We start from the raw sequence: 25,436 nt of genomic DNA on the forward strand, positions 1-25,436 counted from the left end.
CACACACACACACACACACACACACACACACACACACACACACACACACACACACACACACACACACACACACACACACACACACACACACACACATATTTGCACATGCATGCATATACAAGTATATGCACATAGACATACACAAGTACACAGAAATGCACAATAACACAAATACAGAGACAGAAATAAATGCATAAAATATGGCAAATATCATCCAAACATGACAAATATCATCCAAACACACACAGAGACACAGAAAACCACAGACAGAGAGGAAGACACATCCAAACACACACAGAGACACAGAAAACCACAGACAGAGAGGAAGACACATCCAAACACACACAGAGACACAGAAAACCACAGACAGAGAGGAAGACACATCCAAACACACACAGAGACACAGAAAACCACAGACAGAGAGGAAGACGTATCCAAACACATACAGAGACACAGACAACCACAGACAGAGAGGAAGACACATCCAAACACACACAGAGACACAGACAACCACAGACAGAGAGGAAGACATATCCAAACACACACAGAGACACAGACAACCACAGCCAGAGAGGAAGACACATATGAAGACAGATAGAGACACTCACACAGGTTAGCACACACAGAGGCAGAAACATTAGTTAAATCAGATAGATAGATAGATAGATAGATATATAGATAGATAGATAGATAGATAGATAGATATATAGATAGATAGAGAGACTTCCGTGTTAAGTTATATGTGTGTGAGTGAAGTGAGGGTATATATGAAGTGATATAATCAGGGTGTCCAGGCTTGTTGTACCTTCATCATCAGTACGATAGTATTGAGCGCGATCATAGCCATGATTGTATACTCGAATGGCGGCGACACCACAAACTCCCACATGCGGTACTGGAAGCTTTGCTTGTTCTTAGGCATGTGTCGCGTCAACGGTTTGGCATTAATGGCGAAGTCTATGCAGCCTCTCTGGAAACACACACATACACAGACAGACAACAATGGGTTAATATCTCACTGAAAGTGCTGTGGTCTTCTATCCTGATCCTGCAAACCCACAGGATGTGTAGGCTTCTGTTCTAAAGATGAGAAGATATTCAGCAACTCTTACTATAATATAATAATATATTATATGTCACCTGTTGTGACATATATTTAATTATTTTATGGCTGATTATGACACCTACAGAAGAGTGTCAAAACCCACATTTACCCAAATTAGTTTTTTTCATTTATTCCATTTGTTTAAGTTCCATTTGTTAGAAAGTTTGTAACTTAAGTCCTTTGTTGTTGTCACGCTCTGGTCGAAGTATGTATGTTTGTCTTCATTTATTTGGTCAGGCCAGGGTGTGACATGGGCTATTGTGGTGCGTTTTTGTCATGGGGTTATTGTGGGGTGTCTAGCATAGTCTATGGCTGCCTGAGGCGGTTCTCAATCAGAGTCAGGTGATTATCGTTGTCTCTGATTGGGAACCATATTTAGGCAGCCATATTCTTTGAGTATTTCGTGGGTGATTGTTCCTGTCTTTGTGTTTGCACCAGATAGGGCTGTTTCTGTCATGACTAGTCAAGGTGGGTGGAATCAGGCGCAGAGAGCAAATAGTGAAATAGAGGTTTATTCTCCGGTGAACAAAAATAAACACGGACAACCCAAAATACAAACAGGGTGAAAATATCCAAAACAGGAATAACAGACAAACCGGAGAAAATAAAACACAAAAACACCGACAGCCGAAACGAAATGACAAAAACAAACAATCCCGCACAAAACAAGGGCGGGACAACCTACATTATATACAGATACTAATTAACTAACACACAGGTGAAAACAATCAGACAAAACCAACAGATAACCGAAAAGGGATCGGTAGTAGCTAATAGGACGGTGACGACGACCGCCGAGCACAGCCTGAACGGGCAGGAGAGCCAACCTCGGCGGAAGTCGTGACAGTTTCGGTTTTCACATTTCATTATTTTTGTAGTTTCTTCATGTATAGTTTTTTCCTTCATTAAAATATCATGAATCATCATCACGCTGCATTTTGGTCCGACTCTCCTTCACCACAAGAGAACCGTTACAGAATCACCCACCCTAACAGGACCAAGTAGCGTGTCAACAGGCAGCGGCAGCAGGAGATACGTAATAATGAATTCTGGACATGGGAGGAAATCCTCGACGGGAGAGGACCCTGGGCTAAACCAGGGGAGTGTAGCCGCCCCAAGGTGCAGCCTGGAGAATATCGCCGCCCCAAAGAAGAACTGGAGGAGGCGAGAGCTGAGAGGCACTGGTATGAGGAGAAGCAACAGCGGCAACAGGAGCAACAATATCTGGACTACACAACTTGGGAGGAGATAGACAGGTGGGCGGTCGACCCAGAGAGAGTGCTGGAGCCCGCCTGGGATTTGCTGGAGCAGTGCGAAGCAGGTTATTGGAGAATGGAGTTGGCGAAGCAAGCATGGCGGCGCGGACGGAAGACCGAGAGTCAGCCCCAAAAATGTATTGGGAGGAGGCTCAGGGAGAGTGTGACAGAGTCAGGGTTCAGACCTGAGCCAACTCCCCCTGTTTATCATGAGGAGCCAAGGAGGAGACCAGAACCAGAGCCGGTGTTGGAGGTGAGTGAAGCAGAGACTGTGAAGGAGTTAATGGGGAAAGTGGAGTAGAGAGTTATGAGGGAGTTGCTAGTTTGGTGCTTTAAATACGATATTCGCCCGACGGAGCGTGTCGGGGATTTAATGGCACCTGGGTCAGCGCTCCATACTCGTCCTGAGGTGCGTGTTAGTCGGCTGGTGAAAATTGTGCCAGCCTCACGCACTAGGCCTCCTGTGTACCTACCTGGACTTGCACGTACTGTGCCAGTCATGCTCTCAGGCTCTCCAGTACGCCTTCACGGTCCGGTCCATCCTGTGCCACCTTCACACACCAGTACCACCAGTGCCAGCACCACGCACCAGGCCTTCAGTGCGCCTCGCCTGTTTAGCGCAGCCAGAGCCTTCCTCCTCTACAGCGCTGCCGGAGCCTCCCACCTGTTCAGCGCAGCCAGAGCCTTCCTCCTCTACAGCGCTGCTAGAGTCTCCTGCCAGTTTAGCGCAGCCAGAGCCTTCCTCCTCTCCTGTGCTGCCAGAGTCTCCCACCTGTTCAGCGCTGCCAGAGCCTTCCTCCTCTACAGCGCTGCTGGAGTCTCCTGCCTGTTTAGCGCAGCCAGAGCCTTCCTCCTCCCCTGTGCTGCCGGAGTCTCTCAGCGCAGCCAGAGCTGCCAGCCTGCATGAAGCAGCCTGAGCTGTCAGTCTGCATGGAACAGCATGAGCTGTCAGTCTGCATGGAGCAGCCAGAGCTGCCAGTTTGCATGGAACAGCCAGAGCTGCCAGTTTGCATAGAGCTGCCAGTCTGCATAGAGCAGCCAGAGCTGCCACTCTGCATGGAGCTGCCAATCTGCATAGAGCAGCCAGAGCTGCCAGCCTGCATGGAGCAGCCAGAGCTGCCAGTCTGCATGGAGCAGCCAGAGCTGCCAGTCTGCATGGAGCAGCCAGAGCAGCTAGATCTGCCAGTCAGCCAGGATCCGCCAGTCAGCCATGATCTTCCAGATCTGCCAGTCAGCCATGATCTTCCAGATCTGCCAGTCAGCCAGACTCTTCCAGATCTGCCAGTCAGCCAGACTCTTCCAGATCTGCCAGTCAGCCAGACTCTTCCAGATCCGCCAGTCAACCAGACTCTTCCAGATCCGCCAGTCAACCAGACACTTCCAGATCCGCCAGTCAACCAGACACTTCCAGATTCGCCAGTCAACCAGACTCTTCCAGATCTGCCAGCCAGCCAGGATCTGCCGGAGCCAACTACCTGCCTGAGCTTCCTCTCAGTGCTGAGCTTCCTCTCAGTGCTGGGTTCCTCTCAGTGCCGGGCTTCCTCTCAGTGCCGAGCTTCCCCTCAGTGCCGAGCTTCCCCTCAGACCCGAGCTGCCCCTCAGTCCCAAGCTGCCCCTCAGTCCCGAGCTGCCCCTCAGTCCCGAGCTGCCACTCAGTCCAGTGGGGTTCTGGGTGAGGACTACTAGGCCATGGTCGGCGGCGAGGTTGGACTATCCTAGGACGCGAGGGGAAGGAACTAAGACATTGATGGAGTGGGGTCCACGTCCCGAGCCGGAGCCGCCACCATGGACAGACGCCCACCCGGACCTTCCCTATTGTTTTGATGTGCGTCCGGGAGTCCGCACCTTAGGTGGGGGGGGGGGGGGGGGTTCTGTCACGCTCTGGTCGAAGTATGTATGTTTGTCTTCATTTATTTGGTCAGGCCAGGGTGTGACATGGGCTATTGTGGTGCGTTTTTGTCATGGGGTTATTGTGGGGTGTCTAGCATAGTCTATGGCTGCCTGAGGCGGTTCTCAATCAGAGTCAGGTGATTATCGTTGTCTCTGATTGGGAACCATATTTAGGCAGCCATATTCTTTGAGTATTTCGTGGGTGATTGTTCCTGTCTTTGTGTTTGCACCAGATAGGGATGTTTCGGTTTTCACATTTCATAATTTTTGTAGTTTCTTCATGTATAGTTTTTTCCTTCATTAAAATATCATGAATCATCATCACGCTGCATTTTGGTCCGACTCTCCTTCACCACAAGAGAACCTTTACATTTGTAATGAATTCTTTACAGTCAAGTTTTTTTGCCATCATATTTTAAATGTTTATTTTATTTTTTAAATTTGATTTCACCTTTATGTAACCAGGTAGGCTAGTTGAGAACAAGTTCTCATTTACAACTGCGACCTGGCCAAGATAAAGCAAAGCAGTCCGACTCAAACAACAACACAGAGTTAAACATGGAATAAACAAGCGTACAGTCAATAACACAGTCCAAAAGTCTATATACAGTGTGTGCAAATGGCGTGAGGAGGTCAAGCAATAAATAGGCCATAGTAGCAAGAGTTTACAATTTAACAAATTAACATTGGAGCGATAGATGAGCAGATGATGATGTGCAAGTAGAAATACTGGTGCGCAAAAGAGCAGAAAAGTAAATAAAAACAATATGGGGAGGGAAATATAAGTCTCCAGCTTCAGCGATTTTTGCAATTCGTTCCAGTCATTGGCAGCAGAAAACTGGAAAGAAAGGCGGCCAAATGAGGTGTTGGCTTTGGGGATGACCAGTGAGATATACCTGCTGCTGTGCGTGCTACGGTTGTGTGTTCTTATCGTGACCAGTGAGCTGAGATAAGGTGGAGCTTTGCCTAGCAAAGACTTATAGATGACCTGGAGCCAGTGAGTCTTGCGACAAATATGTGGCCAGGGCCAGCCAACGAGAGCAAACAGGTCGCAGTGGTGGGTGGTATATGGGGCTTTGGTGACAAAACGGATGGCACTGTGATAGACTGCATCCAGTTTGCTGAGTAGGGTGTTGGAGGCTATTTTGTAAATGACATCGCCGAAGTCAAGGATCAGTAGGATAGTCAGTTTTACTCGGGTATGTTTGGCGGCGTGAGTGAAGGAGGGTTTGTTGTGAAATAGAAAGCCGATTCGAGATTTAATTTTGGATTTGAGATGTTTAATATGAGTCTGGAAGGAGAATTTAACAGTCTAGCCAGACACCTAGGTACCTGTAGTTGTCCAGACATTCTAAGTCAGAACCGTCCAGAGTAGTGATGCTAGTCGGCCAGGCGGATGCAGACAGCGAACGGTTGAAAAGCATGCATTTATTTTTACTAGCGTTAAAGAGTAGTTGGAGGCCATGGAAGGAGTGTTGTAATGGCATTGAAGCTCGTTTGGATGTTTGTTAACACAGTGTCCAAAGAAGTGCCAAATATATACAGAATGGTGTCGTCTGCGTAGAGGTGGATCAGGGAATCAGAGCGACATCGTTGATGTATACAGAGAAAAGTGTCTGCCCGAGTATTGAACCCTGCGGTACTACCATAGAGACTGACAGAGGTCCATACAACAGCCCCTCTGATTTGTCTGTCTGATAAGTAGTTGGTGAACCAGGTGAGGCAGTCATTTGAGAAACCAAGGCTGTTGAGTCTGCCGATAAGAATATGGTGATTGACAGAGTCGAAACCCTTAGCCAGGTCGATGAAGACGGCTGCACAGTACAATCTTTTATTGATGGCGGTTATGATATCGTTTAGTACCTTGAGTGTGGCTGAGGTGCACCCGTGACCAGCGCAGAAACGGATTGCACAGCGGAGAAGGTACGTTGGGATTCGAAATGGTCAGTGATCTGTTTATTAACTTGGCTTTCGAAGACTTTAGAAAGGCATGGTAGGATGGATATAGGTCTATAACAGTTTGGGTCTAGAGTGTCATTCCCTTTGAAGAGGGGGATGACCGCGGCAGCTTTCCAATCTTTAGGGATCTCGGACAATACAAAAGAGAGGTTGAACAGACTAGTAATAGGGGTTGCAACAATTTTAGAAAGAAGTAATAGGGGTTGCAACAGATGGTCTAGCCCAGCTGATTTGTACGGGTCCAGGTTTTGCAGCTCTTTCAGAACATCTCCTATCTGGATTTGTGTGAAGGAGAAGTTGGGGTGGCTTGGGCAAGTAGCTGCGGGGGGTGCAAAGCTTTTGGCCGGGGTTGGGGTAGCCAGGAGGAAATCAAGGTCTCGATTAGTGTGGATTTATCGGTGGTGACAGTATTACCTAGCCTCAGTGCAGTGGGCAGCTGGGAGGAGATGCTCTTGTTCTCCATGGACTTTACAGTGTCCCAAAACTTTTTAGAGTTAGAGCTACAGGATGCAAATTTCTGTTTGAAAAAGCTAGCCTTTGCTTTCCTGAATGTCTGCGTATACTGGTTCCTGACTTCCCTGAACAGTTGCATATCGCGGGGACTATTCGATGCTATTGCAGCTATTGCAGTAATGTCACGACTTCCGCCGAAGTGGGCTCCTCTCCTTGTTCGGGCGGCGTTCGGCGGTCGACGTCACCGGCTTTCTAGCCATCGCCGCTCCATGTTTCATTTTGTTTTGTCTTGTTTTGCACACCTGGTTTGCACTTTTGCACTTCCCAACCAAACTGAATGTATTTATTCCTCTGTTCCCCCTCATGGCTTTGTGTGATATTGTTTGTGTTACGTGTCATGTTTGACTCACCAGACTGGTGTTCGTATATTCTGTGTTTTGTCACGAGGTATGTTTATTTGTTTGAACAGAATTATTGTGACTGTTTGAATGTTTGGCACTTTTGCCAATTGGCTGGAGGTTTTGACGCAGTGGCGTCCGTCTGTTGGTTTCTCCTGCCTCAATAAAGTGTGTGCCTGTTCACAACTCTCTGCTCTCCTGCACCAGACTCTACCAATACGCACACAGGACAGATAAATAACTCATGAACATCCTGTGTCACTTTACTAGGACTAAGAAAATACACTTTATGACACTGTCAATTAGCATTATAACCATCATAATCATATAAGCCAGATCGGCCTATCATGTACATGCCCTCAGTCAGAAAGAGGGTGTCTTGTCCTGATCCTGAAATCTGCTCCTGCATTCATCAACAGAGCATTGGGGTAGGTCCATGTCTGACATCAGCGTGTGCGCAATTATAATTATAATTTAACATGGTCAATTTAAAAACAATTCTACAACATACTGTAAACATACTGTTGACACGTAGGCTGTGGTGTAATCGGATGTTTTGCCTTGTGTGGTAGGTTTTGTGGGTTACGACACTCTTATATAGGTGTATATATCTCACAATATATGTCACAACAGGTCTAAATATATGACCATATTACAAAAGGTTATGACCGTGTCATAATGTGTTATGTAGCTTGGTGTCAAGTGTTACCGAAGTTTCCCAATGGGCGTAGACATCGATTCAACATCTATTCCACGGTGGTTCAACATCATTTCATTGAAATGACGTGGAAACAACATTGATTCAACCAGTGTGTGAAAATGTTATTGTTACAACCAATGTGTTTCAGAAAAATGCCTTCATCAGGCTTTTGTTCTCAGCCTAGAGCTTAAACATTTGACTCAACTATTTGAGACCTGCGGGACTAGGTTACACCACTGGGGGGGTTGAACGCCGGCCATCTGTTCTTAAGGAGAGCATGCTAGTCACGGTCCCAACTGAGCGGTCCCAATCTCCCTTGGATGTTTTTATCACACTCTTAAAAGCCTGGGGTTGTTACAAATAATAGCTACAATTTTAGCGAGTGGCACAGTGGTCTAAGACACTGCATCCCAGTGACAAAGTAGTCACTACAGACCCTGGTTCAATTCCAGGCTGTATCATAACCGGCTGTGATTGGGAATTCCATAGGGCGGTGCACAATTGGCCCAGCGTCACCCGGGTTAGGGTTTTTGCCGGGGTTGGCTGTCATTGTAAATAAGAATTTGTGTTCTTAACTGACTTACCTAGTTAAATATATATATATTTTTTAAAACAGTATCTTTGCCATCACTTTTTCATGCAATTCTTCTCCAACCTCTCTGCCTTCTCCCTTCCACTCCTGTCCCTCTCTTCTCACCTCGTTTTTCTCTAAACTGTAATCCTCCATCATCTTGTCTCCTTGCTCCTGGAAAGTGATGATGATGAGAGCTACGAAGATATTGACGAAGAAGAAGGGGAAGACCACGAAGTACACCACGTAAAAGATGGACATCTCCATCCGGTACCCCGGGCTCGGGCCCTGATTCTCATAGGTCGCATCCACTGAATGTTTCAGCACCCTGGTGGAAGGTAGAGAGGAGAGAGGGATGGTTAGGATGGGGGGGTGGGGCGGGTGTGTTTGGCTGGGGGTTGTGTTTATGTGTTTGGGTGTGTGTTTGTGTGTATGTGTGTGTGTGTGTGTGTGTGTGTTGTTTGAGAGAGCGAGAGAGAGATAGTTTTGTTTGTGTGTGTGCATGAACATGTGTCTGTGTGTCTATCAGTCTGTGTGTGTGTGTGTGCGTGCACGTGTGTGTGTGTGTCTGTACTGTACTTACTGCGGCCACCCCTCTCCGGTAGAAACGGTGAAGAGGGTGAGCAGGGCCCAAAGCACGTTGTCGTAGTGGAAATCGTACTTCTTCCACTCCCGCTTCTGCGCCTTCACTTCATTATTCCGCTCATAGACTAGATATTCGCCCCTGGAACACACAACAGATTGTTCACACTTACACTGTGTGTGTGTGTGTGTGTGTGTGTGTGTGTGTGTGTGTGTGTGTGTGTGTGTGTGTGTGTGTGTGTGTGTGTGTGTGTGTGTGTGTGTGTGTGTGTGTGTGTGTGTGTGTGTGTGTGTGTGTGTGTGTCATGTGTGACCTGTGTGTTCAAACTCTGTGTGTCCAGTGTCCATCATGTGTCCTGACCTGCAATCGCGTTCAAACTCTTTGGACTCTGGAGTGCAGTAGAAGAATCTCCCTTTGAACAGCTGCACAACAACACAGTCCACCACAGCAAAAATAAACATGAAGAGCATGTAGACGATGAGGATGTCAAACACAGCCTGGAGACACAGAGATGCACAACAACACAGTCAGGCCTGGAGACGTTCTTCAGGGAGTTGACCACACAGTCAAACACAGCCTGGAGACACAGAGATACACAAGTCAACACAGTCAAACACAGCCTGGAGACACAGAGATGCACAACAACACAGTCAAACACAGCCTGGAGACACAGAGATGCACAACAACACAGTCAAACACAGCCTGGAGACACAGAGATACACAACAACACAGTCAAACACAGCCTGGAGACACAGAGATACACAACAACACAGTCAAACACAGCCTAGAGACACAGAGATGCACAACAACACAGTCAAACACAGCCTGGAGACACAGAGATGTACAACAACACAGTCAAACACAGCCTGGAGACACAGAGATACACAACAACACAGTCAAACACAGCCTGGAGACACAGAGATACACAACAACACAGTCAAACACAGCCTGGAGACACAGAGATGCACAACAACACAGTCAAACACAGCCTGGAGACACAGAGATACACAACAACACAGTCAAACACAGTCTGGAGACACAGAGATACACAACAACACAGTCAAACACAGCCTGGAGACACAGAGATGCACAACAACACAGTCAAACACAGCCTGGAGACACAGAGATACACAACAACACAGTCAAACACAGCCTGGAGACACAGAGATACACAACAACACAGTCAAACACAGCCTAGAGACACAGAGATGCACAACAACACAGTCAAACACAGCCTGGAGACACGGAGATGCACAGCAACACAGTCAAACACAGCCTGGAGACACAGAGATACACAACAACACAGTCAAACACAGCCTGGAGACACAGAGATGCACAACAACACAGTCAAACACAGCCTGGAGACACAGAGATACACAACAACACAGTCAAACACAGCCTGGAGACACAGAAATACACAACGACACAGTCAGACACAGCCTGGAGACACTGAGATACACAGTCAAACAAAGGCACACAGCCTGGAGACACAGAAATACACAATCAAACACAGCCTGGAGATACAGAGATACACAACAACACAGTCAAACACAGCCTGGAGACACAGAGATACACAACAACACAGTCAGACACAGCCTGGAGACACAGAGATACACAACGACACAGTCAAACACAGCCTGGAGACACAGAGATACACAACAACACAGTCAAACACAGCCTGGAGACACAGAGATACACAACAACACAGTCAGACACAGCCTGGAGACACAGAGATACACAACAACACAGTCAAACACAGCCTGGAGACACAGAGATACACAACAACACAGTCAGACATAGCCTGGAGACACAGAGATACACAGTCAAACAAAGGCACATAGCCTGGAGACAGATACACAACAACACAGTCAGACACAGCCTGGAGACACAGAGATACACAGTCAAACAAAGGCACACAGCCCATCTGTACGCGACTGGGGCAGATTTAAATAGAGGTTGACGATGAGACAAATAAGAGGTCCAACAGCCTGGACACTGTAAGGTCCTACCTGGGAGAAATGTTTATCAGAATGGTGGATGTGGTTGTTAACAGACAGTAATAAACGTGGTGAGAGTTGAACGTACCTTGAGCTTTGGAAGACGCTTGATAGTCTTCAGAGGTCGCAACACTCTCAGAACCCTCAGAGACTTGATTGTGCTGATGTCTTTCCCCTTACTGCTTCCCCTGATTCACACACACACGCACGCACGCACGCACGCACGCACGCACGCACGCACGCACGCACACGCACGCACACACACACACACACACACACACACACACACACACACACACACACACACACACACACACACACACACACACACACACAAACAGTCAGAGAGGGTGGGGCGGCACATGGAGGAAGCTGGCGTTGCCCCTCTTGGTTCAAATAGAAGAGAGAAGAAGTAGTAGGAGAGCATTCCTCGAAGGTAGCTGCTGAGTTCGCTCACTGACAGGAACTCAGACAGGGTTAGTTGACAAAGCATGCTGTATTATGACAGACTACTTCTACAAGGTTAAGTCACACTGTACTTTCAGTTTTCTGTATGCTGTTACATGCTATATAAACATGGATTGTTCCATTCAAACTACTCTCAACAACTCCAGCACTGTGCAATGCATCATCCAACACTAAGCAAGGTGGCTAAACCCACGACACATGCACTGAAAGACTGAAACAGTGCAGTCTACTCATGCTGCTTTGAAACCTATAGCTTCCCATGCTGTATTGAAACCTTGTTCTCCAATGATAGCTCGAGGAATGGGGAACTTTTCTACACAGAGACACTAGCTTTACCATTCCCCTCCCAAAGCTGGTTTCATAGCATAGCCCAAACAGCATGACATTGTGTCTTGGTCTTTGGCAAAGACAAACATATTGTGCAGGCATTTCTGGACTGAAATGCCAAGCCAAACCTCTTTCTTTTTTTTAGAGGGGTGACTGTGGACATACTAACATGTGTGGGAGTGGACAGGATTCTCTCTGAGTATCTGGTCATAGAGAGAAGAGAGACTAGCCCTAGCACCTGTTTAAAAAAAAATAATTAAATTATTTTTTTATTTCACCTTTATTTAACCAGGTAGGCTAGTTGAGAACAAGTTCTCATTTGCAACTGCGACCTGGTGGAGGTAACCGTGTCCCAATTGCATATAAGATAACTAGGTGACTAGCTGACTAACTAACAAACTAACTAACTTGCATCTCAGTGAGAAATGACTCCAGATTTCTCCCTGGGTCTTCCCTACTCAGCCTCAGGGGGTAAAAAGTCAGCTGTGACCTCTCCAAGGTCAGAGGTCATGGTGGGGGATGCCTGGGGTCTTCTAGAACCTCCTGCTGCAGCTGCAGCTGTTACACCAGATGTAAGGCTACTTACTGGTGGCTGACTGTGTGTGTGTGTGTGTGTGTGTGTGTGTGTGTGTGTGTGTGTGTGTGTGTGTGTGTGTGTGTGTGTGTGTGTGTGTGTGTGTGTGTGTGTGTGTGTGTGTGTGTGTGTGTGTGTGTGTGTGTGTGTGTGTGTGTGTGGTAGGTATGTGTGTGTGTTTAAAAAATCTGCCTGCGATAGCGTGTGTGTGAGTGTTTGTTTGCATGGATGCGTATGTGTATGCCTGATCTCCATGAGCAGTATTTCCTAGGACTAACTGCCTCTCTCCATTGTCTCCATCTGCTCTCTAGCTCCAGCATGACCAGCCCCCAGTACCTGTTGCTATTACTGCTGCTCTATCTATCACACTTCCCCCTTCTCTTCACTTGATTCACTTGGTTCACCTATTACTCTGCGTCCTCTGCTCTCTTCATTCTCATTGTCTGTTCTGAGTCACTTATGAGTTGCTTTAGACTTGGTCCAGACTCACACATGAACGATTCACATTTGATTCATGTTGAATTCACTTGAGTCGTATGTTAGTCAGAGCTCTTCCACAGAGAGAGCAGGGTGAACGACAGAGAGAGAGAGAAAGAGAGAGATAAATACACTTGGGCGACAGTGAGAGAGAAAGAGATAAAGACACGTGGGCGACAGTGAGGATGGACAGATTTTAAAAAGAAAGAGAGGAAAGCCGTGTGATCGGAAGGACAAGCAGTCAGAGTGCAGCAGAAGAGAAAGAGAGGAAAGCCGTGTGATCGGAAGGACAAGCAGTCAGAGTGCAGCAGAAGAGAAAGAGAGGAAAGCCGTGTGATCGGAAGGACAAGCAGTCAGAGTGCAGCAGAAGAGAAAGAGAGAGAACACAACTTTACCCGCTACTGCTCCTGTTGGTCCGGAACGGAGAGATCAGAGAGGGTCAGAGACAGAGAGACATAGGAGAGAGACAGAGAGAGAGAGAGAGACATAGGAGAGAGAGAGAGAGAGAGAGAGAGAGAGAGAGAGAGAGAGAGAGAGAGAGAGAGAGAGAGAGAGAGAGAGAGAGAGAGAGAGGGTCAGAGAGAGAGAGAGAGAGAGAGAGAGAGAGAGAGAGAAAGAGAGAGAAAGAAAGTCAGAGACAGGGAGACAGAGGAGAAAGAGAGAGAGAGAGAGAGAGAGATAGGAGAGAGATAGAGAGAGGGTCAGAGACAGCGAGACATAGGAGAGAGAGAGAGAGAGAGAGAGAGAGAGAGAGAGAGAGAGAGAGAGAGATCAGAGAGGGTCAGAGACAGAGAGACATAGGAGGAGACAGAGAGAGAGAGAGACATAGGAGAGAGAGAGAGAGAGAGAGAGAGAGAGAGAGAGAGAGAGAGAGAGAGAGAGAGAGAGAGAAAGAGAGAGAGAGAAGTCAGAGACAGGGAGACAGAGGAAAGAGAGAGAGAGAGAAAGAGAGAGAAAGAAAGTCAGAGACAGGGAGACAGAGGAGAAAGAGAGAGAGAGAGAAAGAGAGAGAAAGAAAGTCAGAGACAGGGAGACAGAGGAGAAAGAGAGAGAGAGAGAGAGAGAGAGAGAGAGAGAGAGAGAGAGAGAGAGAGAGAGAGAGAGAGAGAGAGAGAGAGATAGGAGAGAGATAGAGAGAGATAGAGAGAGAGAGAGAGAGAGAGAGAGAGAGAGAGAGAGAGAGAGAGAGAGAGAGAGAGAGAGAGAGAGAGAGAGAGAGAGAGAGAGAGAGAGACAGACATAGGAGAGAGAGAGAGAGAGAGAGAGAGAGAGAGAGAGATCAGAGAGGGTCAGAGACAGAGAGACATAGGAGAGAGACAGAGAGAGAGAGACATAGGAGAGAGAGAGAGAGAGAGAGAGAGAGAGAGAGAGAGAGAGAGAGAGAGAGAGAGAGAGAGAGAGAGAGGGTCAGAGACAGCGAGACATAGGAGAGAGAGAGAGAGAGAGAGAGAGAGAGAGAGAGAGAGAGAGAGAGAGAGAGAGAGAGAGAGAGAGAGAGGAGACAGAGAGAGTCAGAGACAGGGAGACAGAGGATAAAGAGAGAGAGAGAGAGAGAGAGAGAGAGAGAGAGAGAGAGAGAGAGAGAGAGAGAGAGAGAGAGAGAGAGAGAGAGGAGAGGATAAAGAGAGAGAGAGAGTCAGAGACAGGGAGACAGAGGATAAAGAGAGAGAGAGAGAGAGAGAGAGAGAGAGAGAGAGAGAGAGAGAGAGAGAGAGAGAGAGAGAGAGAGAGAGAGAGAGAGAGAGAGAGAGAGAGGAGAAAGAGAGAGAGGAGAGGAGAGCGAGAGAGGAGCAAGAGAGAGAGAGAAGAGAGAGAGAGAGAGAGAGAGGAGAGAGAGAGTGAGAGAGAGGGTCAGAGACAGCGAGACAGATGAGAGAGAGAGAGAGAGGTAGAAAAAGAAAGAGACAGAGAAGGAGAGAAAATGTGACAAAGGGAAAAGGACAGGTTTGAAGGAGGAAAAACATCCATATGAGAGACAGAGAAACAGGAAAAAAGAGTGCAAGGCCTGCGTTTTGTTAGATCCTTCCCCTCTCACATACACACATATTTTCAACCTCCCAAACATACACACATATTTTCAACCTCCCCATCATACACACTCCTAGCTAACTGTCTGTTTGTCTGTCATATCTTCAACCTCCCCAACATACACACTCCTAGCTAACTGTCTGTTTGTCTGTCATATCTTCAACCTCCCCAACATACACACTCCTAGCTAACTGTCTGTTTGTCTGTCATATCTTCAACCTCCCCAACATACACACTCCTAGCTACCTGTCTGTTTGTCTGTCATATCTTCAACCTCCCCAACATACACACTCCTAGCTACCTGTCTATTTGTCTGTCATATCTTCAACCTCCCCAACATACACACTCCTTGCTTCCTGTCCGTTTGTCTGTCATATCTTCAACCTCCCCAACATACACACTCCTAGCTACCTGTCCATTTGTCTGTCATATCTACAACCTCCCCAACATACACACTCCTAGCTACCTGTCCATTTGTCTGTCATATCTATAACCTCCCCAACATACACACTCCTAGCTACCTGTCCATTTGTCTGTCATATCTATAACCTCCCCAACATACACACTCCTAGCTACCTGTCCATTTGTCTGTCATATCTATAACCTCCCCAACATACACACTCCTAGCTACCTGTCCATTTGTCTGTCATATCTATAACCTCCCCAACATACACACTCCTAGCTACCTGTCCATTTGTCTGTCATATCTATAACCTCCCCAACATACACACTCCTAGCTACCTGTCCATTTGTCTGTCATATCTTCAACCTCCCCAACATACACACTCCTAGCTACCTGTCCATTTGTCTGTCATATCTATAACCTCCCCAACATACACACTCCTAGCTACCTGTCCATTTGTCTGTCATATCTATAACCTCCCCAACATACACACTCCTAGCTACCTGTCTGTTTGTCTGTCATATTTGAAGCCCATTATCACACACACACACACACACACACACACACACACACACACACACACACACACACACACACACACACACACACACACACACACACACACACACACACACACACACACACACACACACACACACACACACACACACACACACACACACACACACACACACACACACACACACACACACACACACACACAGAGAAAACACATAACTTGGACACAGCACCAAACTAGTGCCACCATTGACGTTTAACATCAATGATGCTTTAACAATTCCATAGGATCAACTGAGGGGAACATCCATGTTAGTAACCATAGTAACCAATATCAAACCATTTCCCTTCCAGTCATCTGATTAGTCCACTAGTGTAAGCTTGTACCAGTTTCGGCCTATCACTGTCCTGCCTTGGGAAGGGCATTATGTTCAGGCACAGCGGTTCTTCTATTTATTTGAGAGGTATGCAGGATGACGTCACAAGCCCAGATACCACCGATCATCAGGCCAGACAGTGGATGCCAGAGTAATTAGATCAAAGTCGTGATACAGATCTCCAATGGGAGTACTCGTTCTATCTGAAATGGTGCTTGATTTCGACCAATTGAATAAGGGCACTATCTTTATCTGTTACAGTCTGCTTTGGCCCTGTGAGTTTCACTGTTATCTGACTGATCTATCAGAGTCTCTGTCTGTCTATCTGACTAATCTATCAAAGTCTCTGACTCTCTGACTAATCTATCAGAGTCTCTGACTATCTGACTAATCTATCAGTCTCTGTCTATCTGACTAATCTATCAGTCTCTGACCATCTGATGAATCTATTAGTCTCTGTCTCTCTGACTAATCTATCAAAGTCTCTGACTCTCTGACTAATCTATCAAAGTCTCTGACTCTGACTAATCTATCAAAGTCTCTGACTCTCTGACTAATCTATCAAAGTCTCTGACTCTCTGACTAATCTATCAAAGTCTCTGTCTCTCTGACTAATCTATCAGAGTCTCTGTCTCTCTGACTAATCTATCAGAGTCTCTGTCTCTCTGACTAATCTATCAAAGTCTCTGTCTCTCTGACTAATCTATCAAAGTCTCTGTCTCTCTGACTAATCTATCAAAGTCTCTGACTCTCTGACTAATCTATCAAAGTCTCTGACTCTCTGACTAATCTATCAGAGTCTCTGTCTCTCTGACTAATCTATCAGTCTCTGTCTCTGACTAATCTATCAGAGTCTCTGTCTCTCTGACTAATCTATCAGTCTCTGTCTCTCTGACTAATCTATCAGAGTCTCTGTCTCTCTGACTAATCTATCAGTCTCTGTCTCTCTGACTAATCTATCAGAGTCTCTGTCTCTCTGACTAATCTATCAGAGTCTCTGTCTCTCTGACTAATCTATCAGAGTCTCTGTCTCTCTGACTAATCTATCAGTCTCTGTCTCTCTGACTAATCTATCAGAGTCTCTGTCTCTCTGACTAATCTATCAGAGTCTCTGTCTCTCTGACTAATCTATCAGAGTCTCTGTCTCTCTGACTAATCTATCAGAGTCTCTGTCTCTCTGACTAATCTATCAGAGTCTCTGTCTCTCTGACTAATCTATCAGTCTCTGTCTCTCTGACTAATCTATCAGAGTCTCTGTCTCTCTGACTAATCTATCAGAGTCTCTGTCTCTCTGACTAATCTATCAGAGTCTCTGTCTCTCTGACTAATCTATCAGAGTCTCTGTCTCTCTGACTAATCTATCAGAGTCTCTGTCTCTCTGACTAATCTATCAGTCTCTGTCTCTCTGACTAATCTATCAGAGTCTCTGTCTCTCTGACTAATCTATCAGAGTCTCTGTCTCTCTGACTAATCTATCAGAGTCTCTGTCTCTCTGACTAATCTATCAGAGTCTCTGTCTCTCTGACTAATCTATCAGAGTCTCTGTCTCTCTGACTAATCTATCAGAGTCTCTGTCTATCTGACTAATCTATCAGTCTCTGTCTATCTGACTAATCTATCAGTCTCTGTCTCTCTGACTAATCTATCAGTCTCTGTCTCTGACTAATCTATCAGAGTCTCTGTCTCTCTGACTAATCTATCAGTCTCTGTCTCTCTGACTAATCTATCAGTCTCTGTCTCTCTGACTAATCTATCAGAGTCTCTGTCTCTCTGACTAATCTATCAGTCTCTGTCTCTCTGACTAATCTATCAGTCTCTGTCTCTGACTAATCTATCAGAGTCTCTGTCTCTCTGACTAATCTATCAGTCTCTGTCTCTCTGACTAATCTATCAGTCTCTGTCTCTCTGACTAATCTATCAGAGTCTCTGTCTCTCTGACTAATCTATCAGAGTCTCTGTCTCTCTGACTAATCTATCAGAGTCTCTGTCTCTCTGACTAATCTATCAGAGTCTCTGTCTCTCTGACTAATCTATCAGTCTCTGTCTCTCTGACTAATCTATCAGTCTCTGTCTCTCTGACTAATCTATCAGAGTCTCTGTCTCTCTGACTAATCTATCAGAGTCTCTGTCTCTCTGACTAATCTATCAGTCTCTGTCTATCTGACTAATCTATCAGTCTCTCTCTGACTAATCTATCAGTCTGACTAATCTATCAGAGTCTCTGTCTCTCTGACTAATCTATCAGAGTCTCTGTCTCTCTGACTAATCTATCAGAGTCTCTGTCTCTCTGACTAATCTATCAGAGCCTCTGACTATTTTACTACTATATCAATCTCTGTCTATCTGACTAATCTATCAGTCTCTGTCTCTCTGACTAATCTATCAGAGTCTCTGTCTCTCTGACTAATCTATCAGTCTCTGTCTCTCTGACTAATCTATCAGTCTCTGTCTCTCTGACTAATCTATCAGTCTCTGTCTCTCTGACTAATCTATCAGAGTCTCTGTCTCTCTGACTAATCTATCAGTCTCTGTCTCTGACTAATCTATCAGTCTCTGTCTCTGACTAATCTATCAGTCTCTGTCTCTGACTAATCTATCAGTCTCTGTCTCTGACTAATCTATCAGTCTCTGTCTCTGACTAATCTATCAGTCTCTGTCTCTGACTAATCTATCAGTCTCTGTCTCTGACTAATCTATCAGTCTCTGTCTCTGACTAATCTATCAGTCTCTGTCTCTGACTAATCTATCAGTCACTCTCTCTGACTAATCTATCAGTCTCTGTCTCTCTGACTAATCTATCAGAGTCTCTGTCTCTCTGACTAATCTATCAGTCTCTGTCTCTCTGACTAATCTATCAGTCTCTGTCTCTCTGACTAATCTATCAGTCTCTGTCTCTCTGACTAATCTATTAGAGTCTCTGTCTCTCTGACTAATCTATCAGAGTCTCTGTCTCTCTGACTAATCTATCAGAGTCTCTGTCTCTCTGACTAATCTATCAGAGTCTCTGTCTCTCTGACTAATCTATCAGTCTCTGTCTCTCTGACTAATCTATCAGTCTCTGTCTCTCTGACTAATCTATTAGTCTCTGTCTCTGACTAATCTATCAGAGTCTCTTTCTCTCTGACTGATCTATCAGTCTCTGTCTCTCTGACTAATCTATCAGAGTCTCTGTCACTCTGACTGATCTATCAGAGTCTCTGACTATCTGACTAATCTATCAGTCTCTGTCTCTCTGACTAATCTATTAGAGTCTCTGTCTCTCTGACTAATCTATCAGAGTCTCTGTCTCTCTGACTAATCTATCAGAGTCTCTGTCTCTCTGACTAATCTATCAGAGTCTCTGTCTCTCTGACTAATCTATCAGTCTCTGTCTCTCTGACTAATCTATCAGTCTCTGTCTCTCTGACTAATCTATTAGTCTCTGTCTCTGACTAATCTATCAGAGTCTCTTTCTCTCTGACTGATCTATCAGTCTCTGTCTCTCTGACTAATCTATCAGTCTCTGTCTCTCTGACTAATCTATTAGAGTCTCTGTCTCTCTGACTAATCTATCAGAGTCTCTGTCTCTCTGACTAATCTATCAGAGTCTCTGTCTCTCTGACTAATCTATCAGAGTCTCTGTCTCTCTGACTAATCTATCAGTCTCTGTCTCTCTGACTAATCTATCAGTCTCTGTCTCTCTGACTAATCTATTAGTCTCTGTCTCTGACTAATCTATCAGAGTCTCTTTCTCTCTGACTGATCTATCAGTCTCTGTCTCTCTGACTAATCTATCAGAGTCTCTGTCACTCTGACTGATCTATCAGAGTCTCTGACTATCTGACTAATCTATCAGTCTCTGTCTCTCTGACTAATCTATCAGTCTCTGTCCATCTGACTAATCTATCAGTCTCTGTCCATCTGACTAATCTATCAGGGTCTCTTTCTCTCTGACTAATCTATTAGAGTCTCTTTCTCTCTGACTAATCTATCAGTCTCTGTCTCTCAGACTAATCTATCAGAGTCTCTGACTATCTGACTAATCTATCAGTCTCTGTCTCTGACTAATCTATCAGAGTCTCTGACTATTTTACTAATCAATCAGTCTCTGTCTCTCTGACTAATCTATCAGAGTCTCTGACTCTCTGACTCATCTATCAGAGTCTCTGACTATCTGACTAATCTATCAGTCTCTGTCTCTCTGACTAATCTATCAGAGTCTATGACTCTCTGACTCATCTATCAGAGTCTCTGACTATCTGACTAATCTATCAGTCTCTGTCTCTCTGACTAATCTACCAGAGTCTATGACTCTCTGACTCATCTATCAGAGTCTCTGACTATCTGACTAATCTATCAGTCTCTGTCTCTCTGACTAATCTATCAGAGTCTATGACTCTCTGACTCATCTATCAGTCTCTGTCTCTCTGACTAATCTATCAGAGTCTATGACTCTCTGACTCATCTATCAGTCTCTGTCTATCTGACTAATCTATCAGAGTCTCTGTCTCTCTGACTAATCTATCAGTCTGACTATTTTACTAATCTAACAGTCTCTGTCTCTCTGGCTAATCTATCAGAGTCTCGGACTATCTGACTAGTCTTTCAGAATCTGATCTGTCTGTCTGTCTGTCTGTCTGTCTGTCTGTCTGTCTGTCTGTCTGTCTGTCTGTCTGTCTGTCTGTCTGTCTGTCTGTCTGTCTGTCTGTCTGTCTGTCTGTCTGTCTGTCTGTCTGTCTGTCTGTCTGTCTGTCTGTCTGTCTGTCTGCCTGCCTGTCTGCCTGCCTGCCTGCCTGCCTGGACCTTTGTCAAACATTCCATTATACCTTCAGACTAAAAACGCAGGCCTAACACAGAAAGTGAAACACATGAACATACATATACACTCAGATAAACACATATATACAGTATGCAACACATACATACAGAAATATACACATATATATATATGCAACACACATATATACATACAGAAAGACACATATATACATGAAATACTCCAACACACACACACACACACACACACACACACACACACACACACACACACACACACACACACACACACACACACACACACACACACACACACACACACACACACACACACACACACACACACACACACACACACACACACACACACACACACACACACACACACACACACACTTGACAGTGGCACACACATATACACATAACATAACATGGCAGGATCAGGGGGTCAGTCCCACAGACAGGGGGTGCCACTGCCTCCCTGGAGCACCGGCCACTCAGAGGAAGAGTATGAAGTTGTCCCTAGACACTGATCTAGGATCAAATTTGTTTTTACCAGCCTAACGGGCAAGGTTAGGATTTGTGGGAGGACAATCTGGTCTTAGATCTGTGGTTTGCAACTTCTACCTTGAGTGTCCAAATATTCCTACAAATCATATTTTCCTTCATCTCCTTCACATGACTGCAGATGTGAAATGATTGGATAGGCAATTGTAATGATGCTAATGCTAGCTGGGCAATGCTAACATTCTATGAACCTATCCAGTTGGAGATCAGGAAAACGGAGTGAGGAGGAGAAGGAGGAATGTAAATGGGATTGGTCAACAGTTTGTTTCTCTCCACAGGAGCAGAGTAAAGGAGTGAGGGATGGAGTGAGGGATGGAGTGTGGGATGGAGTGAGGGAGGGAGGGGGGAAGGAAGGAGGGAGTATTCTGCAAGCACATCCAGGTATCTTTTTCTATCTTTCTCCCTTAAAGGAGAAGAAAACTGCATGCCCGCTGTAACGGTAATCTGTAACCCCTCTCTTTGGAGGGGAAGCAAAGGGTTAAGCAATGGGAGCTAGTGTTAGGGCCTAGGGAGTAAGGGTGGAGGAAAGGGACCTTCCCTGGGGAGGTATTAGACATGCTTGGGAAGATACAAAGCGGAGTGATTTCTTTTTGCGAAACACGCAACACCCCTATCAGCTAATGAATGATCATATACTCTGAGCTATGATAAGTTCTTCATATGCATTACATAAATTACTGTTAGTTATAGCCATTCCCATTCTTAGATGCATGTATATGGACCTCAAGTATGTATGCATGCTTATGTGCACATCATCCTCATACCCGTGCTTTCCTTTAGGGTTGGGCTTTCGTTTCCACTTTGATTCAGTCAATTCAGATGATCCGTTGAAATGGAATGAATGGTTTAGAAAATATCCCAGTATTTTCTTTGAAGGGGTTCAACATTTCAAATTCAATTCCTGAATTGAGTGCATCAAAATGCCCTGGTCGCCATGTTTTTCCATTGTTCAATGATCCACCTGTATATGGGGACTGGGTTAGCGTGGAAAGACTCATATCAATACTGTCAGAATAACTCATGCACTATGTGTTCAGGTAGCATGTACAATAATCAACTCACAAGCCTTAACCAATGACTTCATATCATGCAACTATGTATAAATTCATTGTAAAATCATATCCTAGGTCTAAATCAACCAGCCTAGAGAAATATTGGACACCAATTCAGGCGCCACAGTATACGATAAGAGGTCTGGATCATGAAAAAGTTCATAATTCTAGCACAGTCCAAAAACAACCCTTTTAAGCCTACCCAAATTTCAGCATCACACCCAACCCAACCATTCCCTTTAGTCTGTTGATCTATCCTGTGTCGGTCCAGGTAGTCACATTAAGACTCCGTTGATCTATCCTGTGTCGGTCCAGGTAGTCACATTAAGATTCTGTTGATCTATCCTGTGTCGGTCCAGGTAGTCACATTAAGACCCTGTTGATCTATCCTGTGTCGGTCCAGGTAGTCACCTCTTAGGGAGGATGCGAATTTTCGCAGCTTTTTGTTAAAAATCGCACAACATTTTAGCGCCCTGCTACTCATGCCAGGAATATAGTATATGCATATGATTAGTATGTGTGGATAGAAAACACTCAGACGTTTCTAAAACTGGTTACATCACGGCTGTGACTATAACAGAACGTGCGTTTCATTGAAAAGTGCAGGAAAATTGATCACTGAAAATGGGAAAATATATCCATGCGCCACTTCAACCAATTGTTAAAAGTGACCCATATTAAATGGGGCCGAGGTTGCAATACCTACAGCTTCCACACGATGTCATTAGTCTTGTCATTTATTTCAGATTTGTTTCTTGGTCAAACCGAAACAAGGCAGCCGATTTCTTCCGGTCTCCGACAGGATGTTTTGGTTGAGAAATATCCGGACATGATTTCAAGACGTGGAGCTATTGAATACACATCGCCCCGTGATCAATTTGATAGATTATTAACGTTTACTAATACCTAAAGTTGCATTACAAAAGTATTTCGAAGTGTTTTGTGAAAGTTTATCGTCTACATTTTTAATTTTTTTAAATGACGTTGTGTTATCAAACTCAGTTTTTTCCTTGATTACACAGTCTTCATAGATCGATATCTAGGCTATATATGGACCGATTTAATCGGAAAAAAAGTCCCAAATAAATGTTTATGGGACATCTAGGAGTTCCAAGAAAGAAGCTCGTCAAAGGTAATGAATGTTTTATATTTTATTTCTGTGTTTTGGGTAGCGCCGGCTACCGCAAAATCTGTCGTGTTAGGTGACGTTGCAGTATTTTGGGGGTACATGCTATCAGACAATAGCTTCTCATGCTTTCGCCGAAAAGCATTTTACAAATCTGACTTGGTGGATAGATTCACAATGAGTGTAGCTTTAATTCACTACTTTGAATGTGTATTTTAATGAAAGTTTAATGAAAGTTTGAGTTTTATCAAAAACTATAGGTGGCTCTCTGAAATTCCGCTGAGTGATATTCCTGCATGGGAACTGTATTCTGCGTCATCCTTAAGAAGGATGTTGATCTATCCTGTGTCGGTCCAGGTAGTCACATTAAGACTCAGCATCTATTTTCAAGAGGGTCAATGTATCAATGTACTATTCCAAGAACTACTCCTCTCTTCACTCAACCCCACCTGCTCCCACCCCCACTCCAGCCCTAACACCCTTGTCTCAACCTTAACCCTCTTCTTTTTTACCCCATCCTGATCCCAGCTACAACCCCAGCACTTGTCTTTCCCCAGACCCCCAGCTCCATTTAGCCTTAGACCCAACACTTGTCTTTCCCCAGACCCCCAGCTCCATTTAGCCTTAGACCCAACACTTGTCTTTCCCCACACCCCCAGCTCCATTTAGCCTTAGACCCAACACTTCTCTTTCCCCAGACCCCCAGCTCCATTTAGCCTTAGACCCAACACTTCTCTTTCCCCAGACCCCCAGCTCCATTTAGCCTTAGACCCAGAACTTCTCTTTCCCCAGACCCCCAGCTCCATTTAGCCTTAGACCCAACACTTCTCTTTCCCCAGACCCCCAGCTCCTGTTCCATTTAGCCTTAGACCCAGAACTTCTCTTTCCCCAGACCCCCAGCTCCATTTAGCCTTAGACCCAACACTTCTCTTTCCCCAGACCCCCAGCTCCCGTTCCATTTAGCCTTAGACCCAGAACTTCTCTTTCCCCACACCCCCAGCTCCATTTAGCCTTAGACCCAACACTTCTCTTTCCCCAGACCCCCAGCTCCCGTTCCATTTAGCCTTAGACCCAGAACTTCTCTTTCCCCAGACCCCCAACTCCCGTTCCATTTAGCCTTAGACCCAGAACTTCTCTTTCCCCAGACCCCCAACTCCCGTTCCATTTAGCCTTAGACCCAACACTTCTCTTTCCCCAGATCCCCAGCTCCCGTTCCATTTAGCCTTAGACCCAACACTTCTCTTTCCCCAGATTCCCAGCTCCCGTTCTATTTAGTCTTAGACCCAGAACTTGTCTTTCCCCAGACCCCCAGCTCGTGTTCCATTTAGTCTTAGACCCAGCACTTCTCTTTCCCCACACCCCCAGCTCCCGTTCCATTTAGCCTTAGACCCAGCACTTCTCTTTCCCCAGACCCCCAGCTCCCATTCCATTTAGCCTTAGACCCAAAACTTCCCCCATCCTAAACCTTTATTTCATTAAGGCACCCTTCTTCATCCCACACCAAGCTCCAGCCCCAGCGATAGTACCAGCTTCATCACCAGCCATAGCACCTGTCCCACTCCCAGCCCAAGCTCAGGCAGTGGCGTGCAGAAGAAGGAAGCTGAAATACCTGCTCCGTAGGAGGGGTGGAGGAGGGGTGTGGCTCAGGCCCCTCAGCTCCAGAACCGCCCGGGACACTAAAGGGTTACAGGTGCCTGGGGTGGTCCTCACACCCACGGGAGATAAGGGGGAGGAGAGGAGCGAGAGAGGGGGGCATAGTGGACGTTGGGAGAGAAAGGGTGGAGGGGGATAGTGTTGGACCGCAGGGGGGAGAAGTAGAAACGAGGAGCGAGGGAGGCAGGTGAGATGGGG

General features: G+C 45.6%; 1 protein-coding gene across 1 annotated transcript in view; it reads right to left on the reverse strand.

Moving 5' to 3' along the window:
* Positions 1-25,436, reverse strand: part of LOC124015263 (voltage-dependent P/Q-type calcium channel subunit alpha-1A-like) — a 215,792-nt gene that overhangs the window by 67,452 nt on the left and 122,904 nt on the right. Inside the window, exons 26-31 of the mRNA XM_046330377.1 lie at positions 11,001-11,100; positions 9,457-9,492; positions 9,276-9,412; positions 8,916-9,056; positions 8,459-8,660; positions 806-970 (exon numbers count right to left, since the gene is read on the reverse strand). Of these exons, the coding sequence (XP_046186333.1) occupies positions 806-970; positions 8,459-8,660; positions 8,916-9,056; positions 9,276-9,412; positions 9,457-9,492; positions 11,001-11,100 (781 nt within the window). The remainder of the gene's footprint in view (positions 1-805; positions 971-8,458; positions 8,661-8,915; positions 9,057-9,275; positions 9,413-9,456; positions 9,493-11,000; positions 11,101-25,436) is intronic.

The sequence above is a fragment of the Oncorhynchus gorbuscha genome, linkage group LG26 (assembly GCF_021184085.1).
Source record: "Oncorhynchus gorbuscha isolate QuinsamMale2020 ecotype Even-year linkage group LG26, OgorEven_v1.0, whole genome shotgun sequence".
NCBI classification, from domain to species: domain Eukaryota; kingdom Metazoa; phylum Chordata; class Actinopteri; order Salmoniformes; family Salmonidae; genus Oncorhynchus; species Oncorhynchus gorbuscha.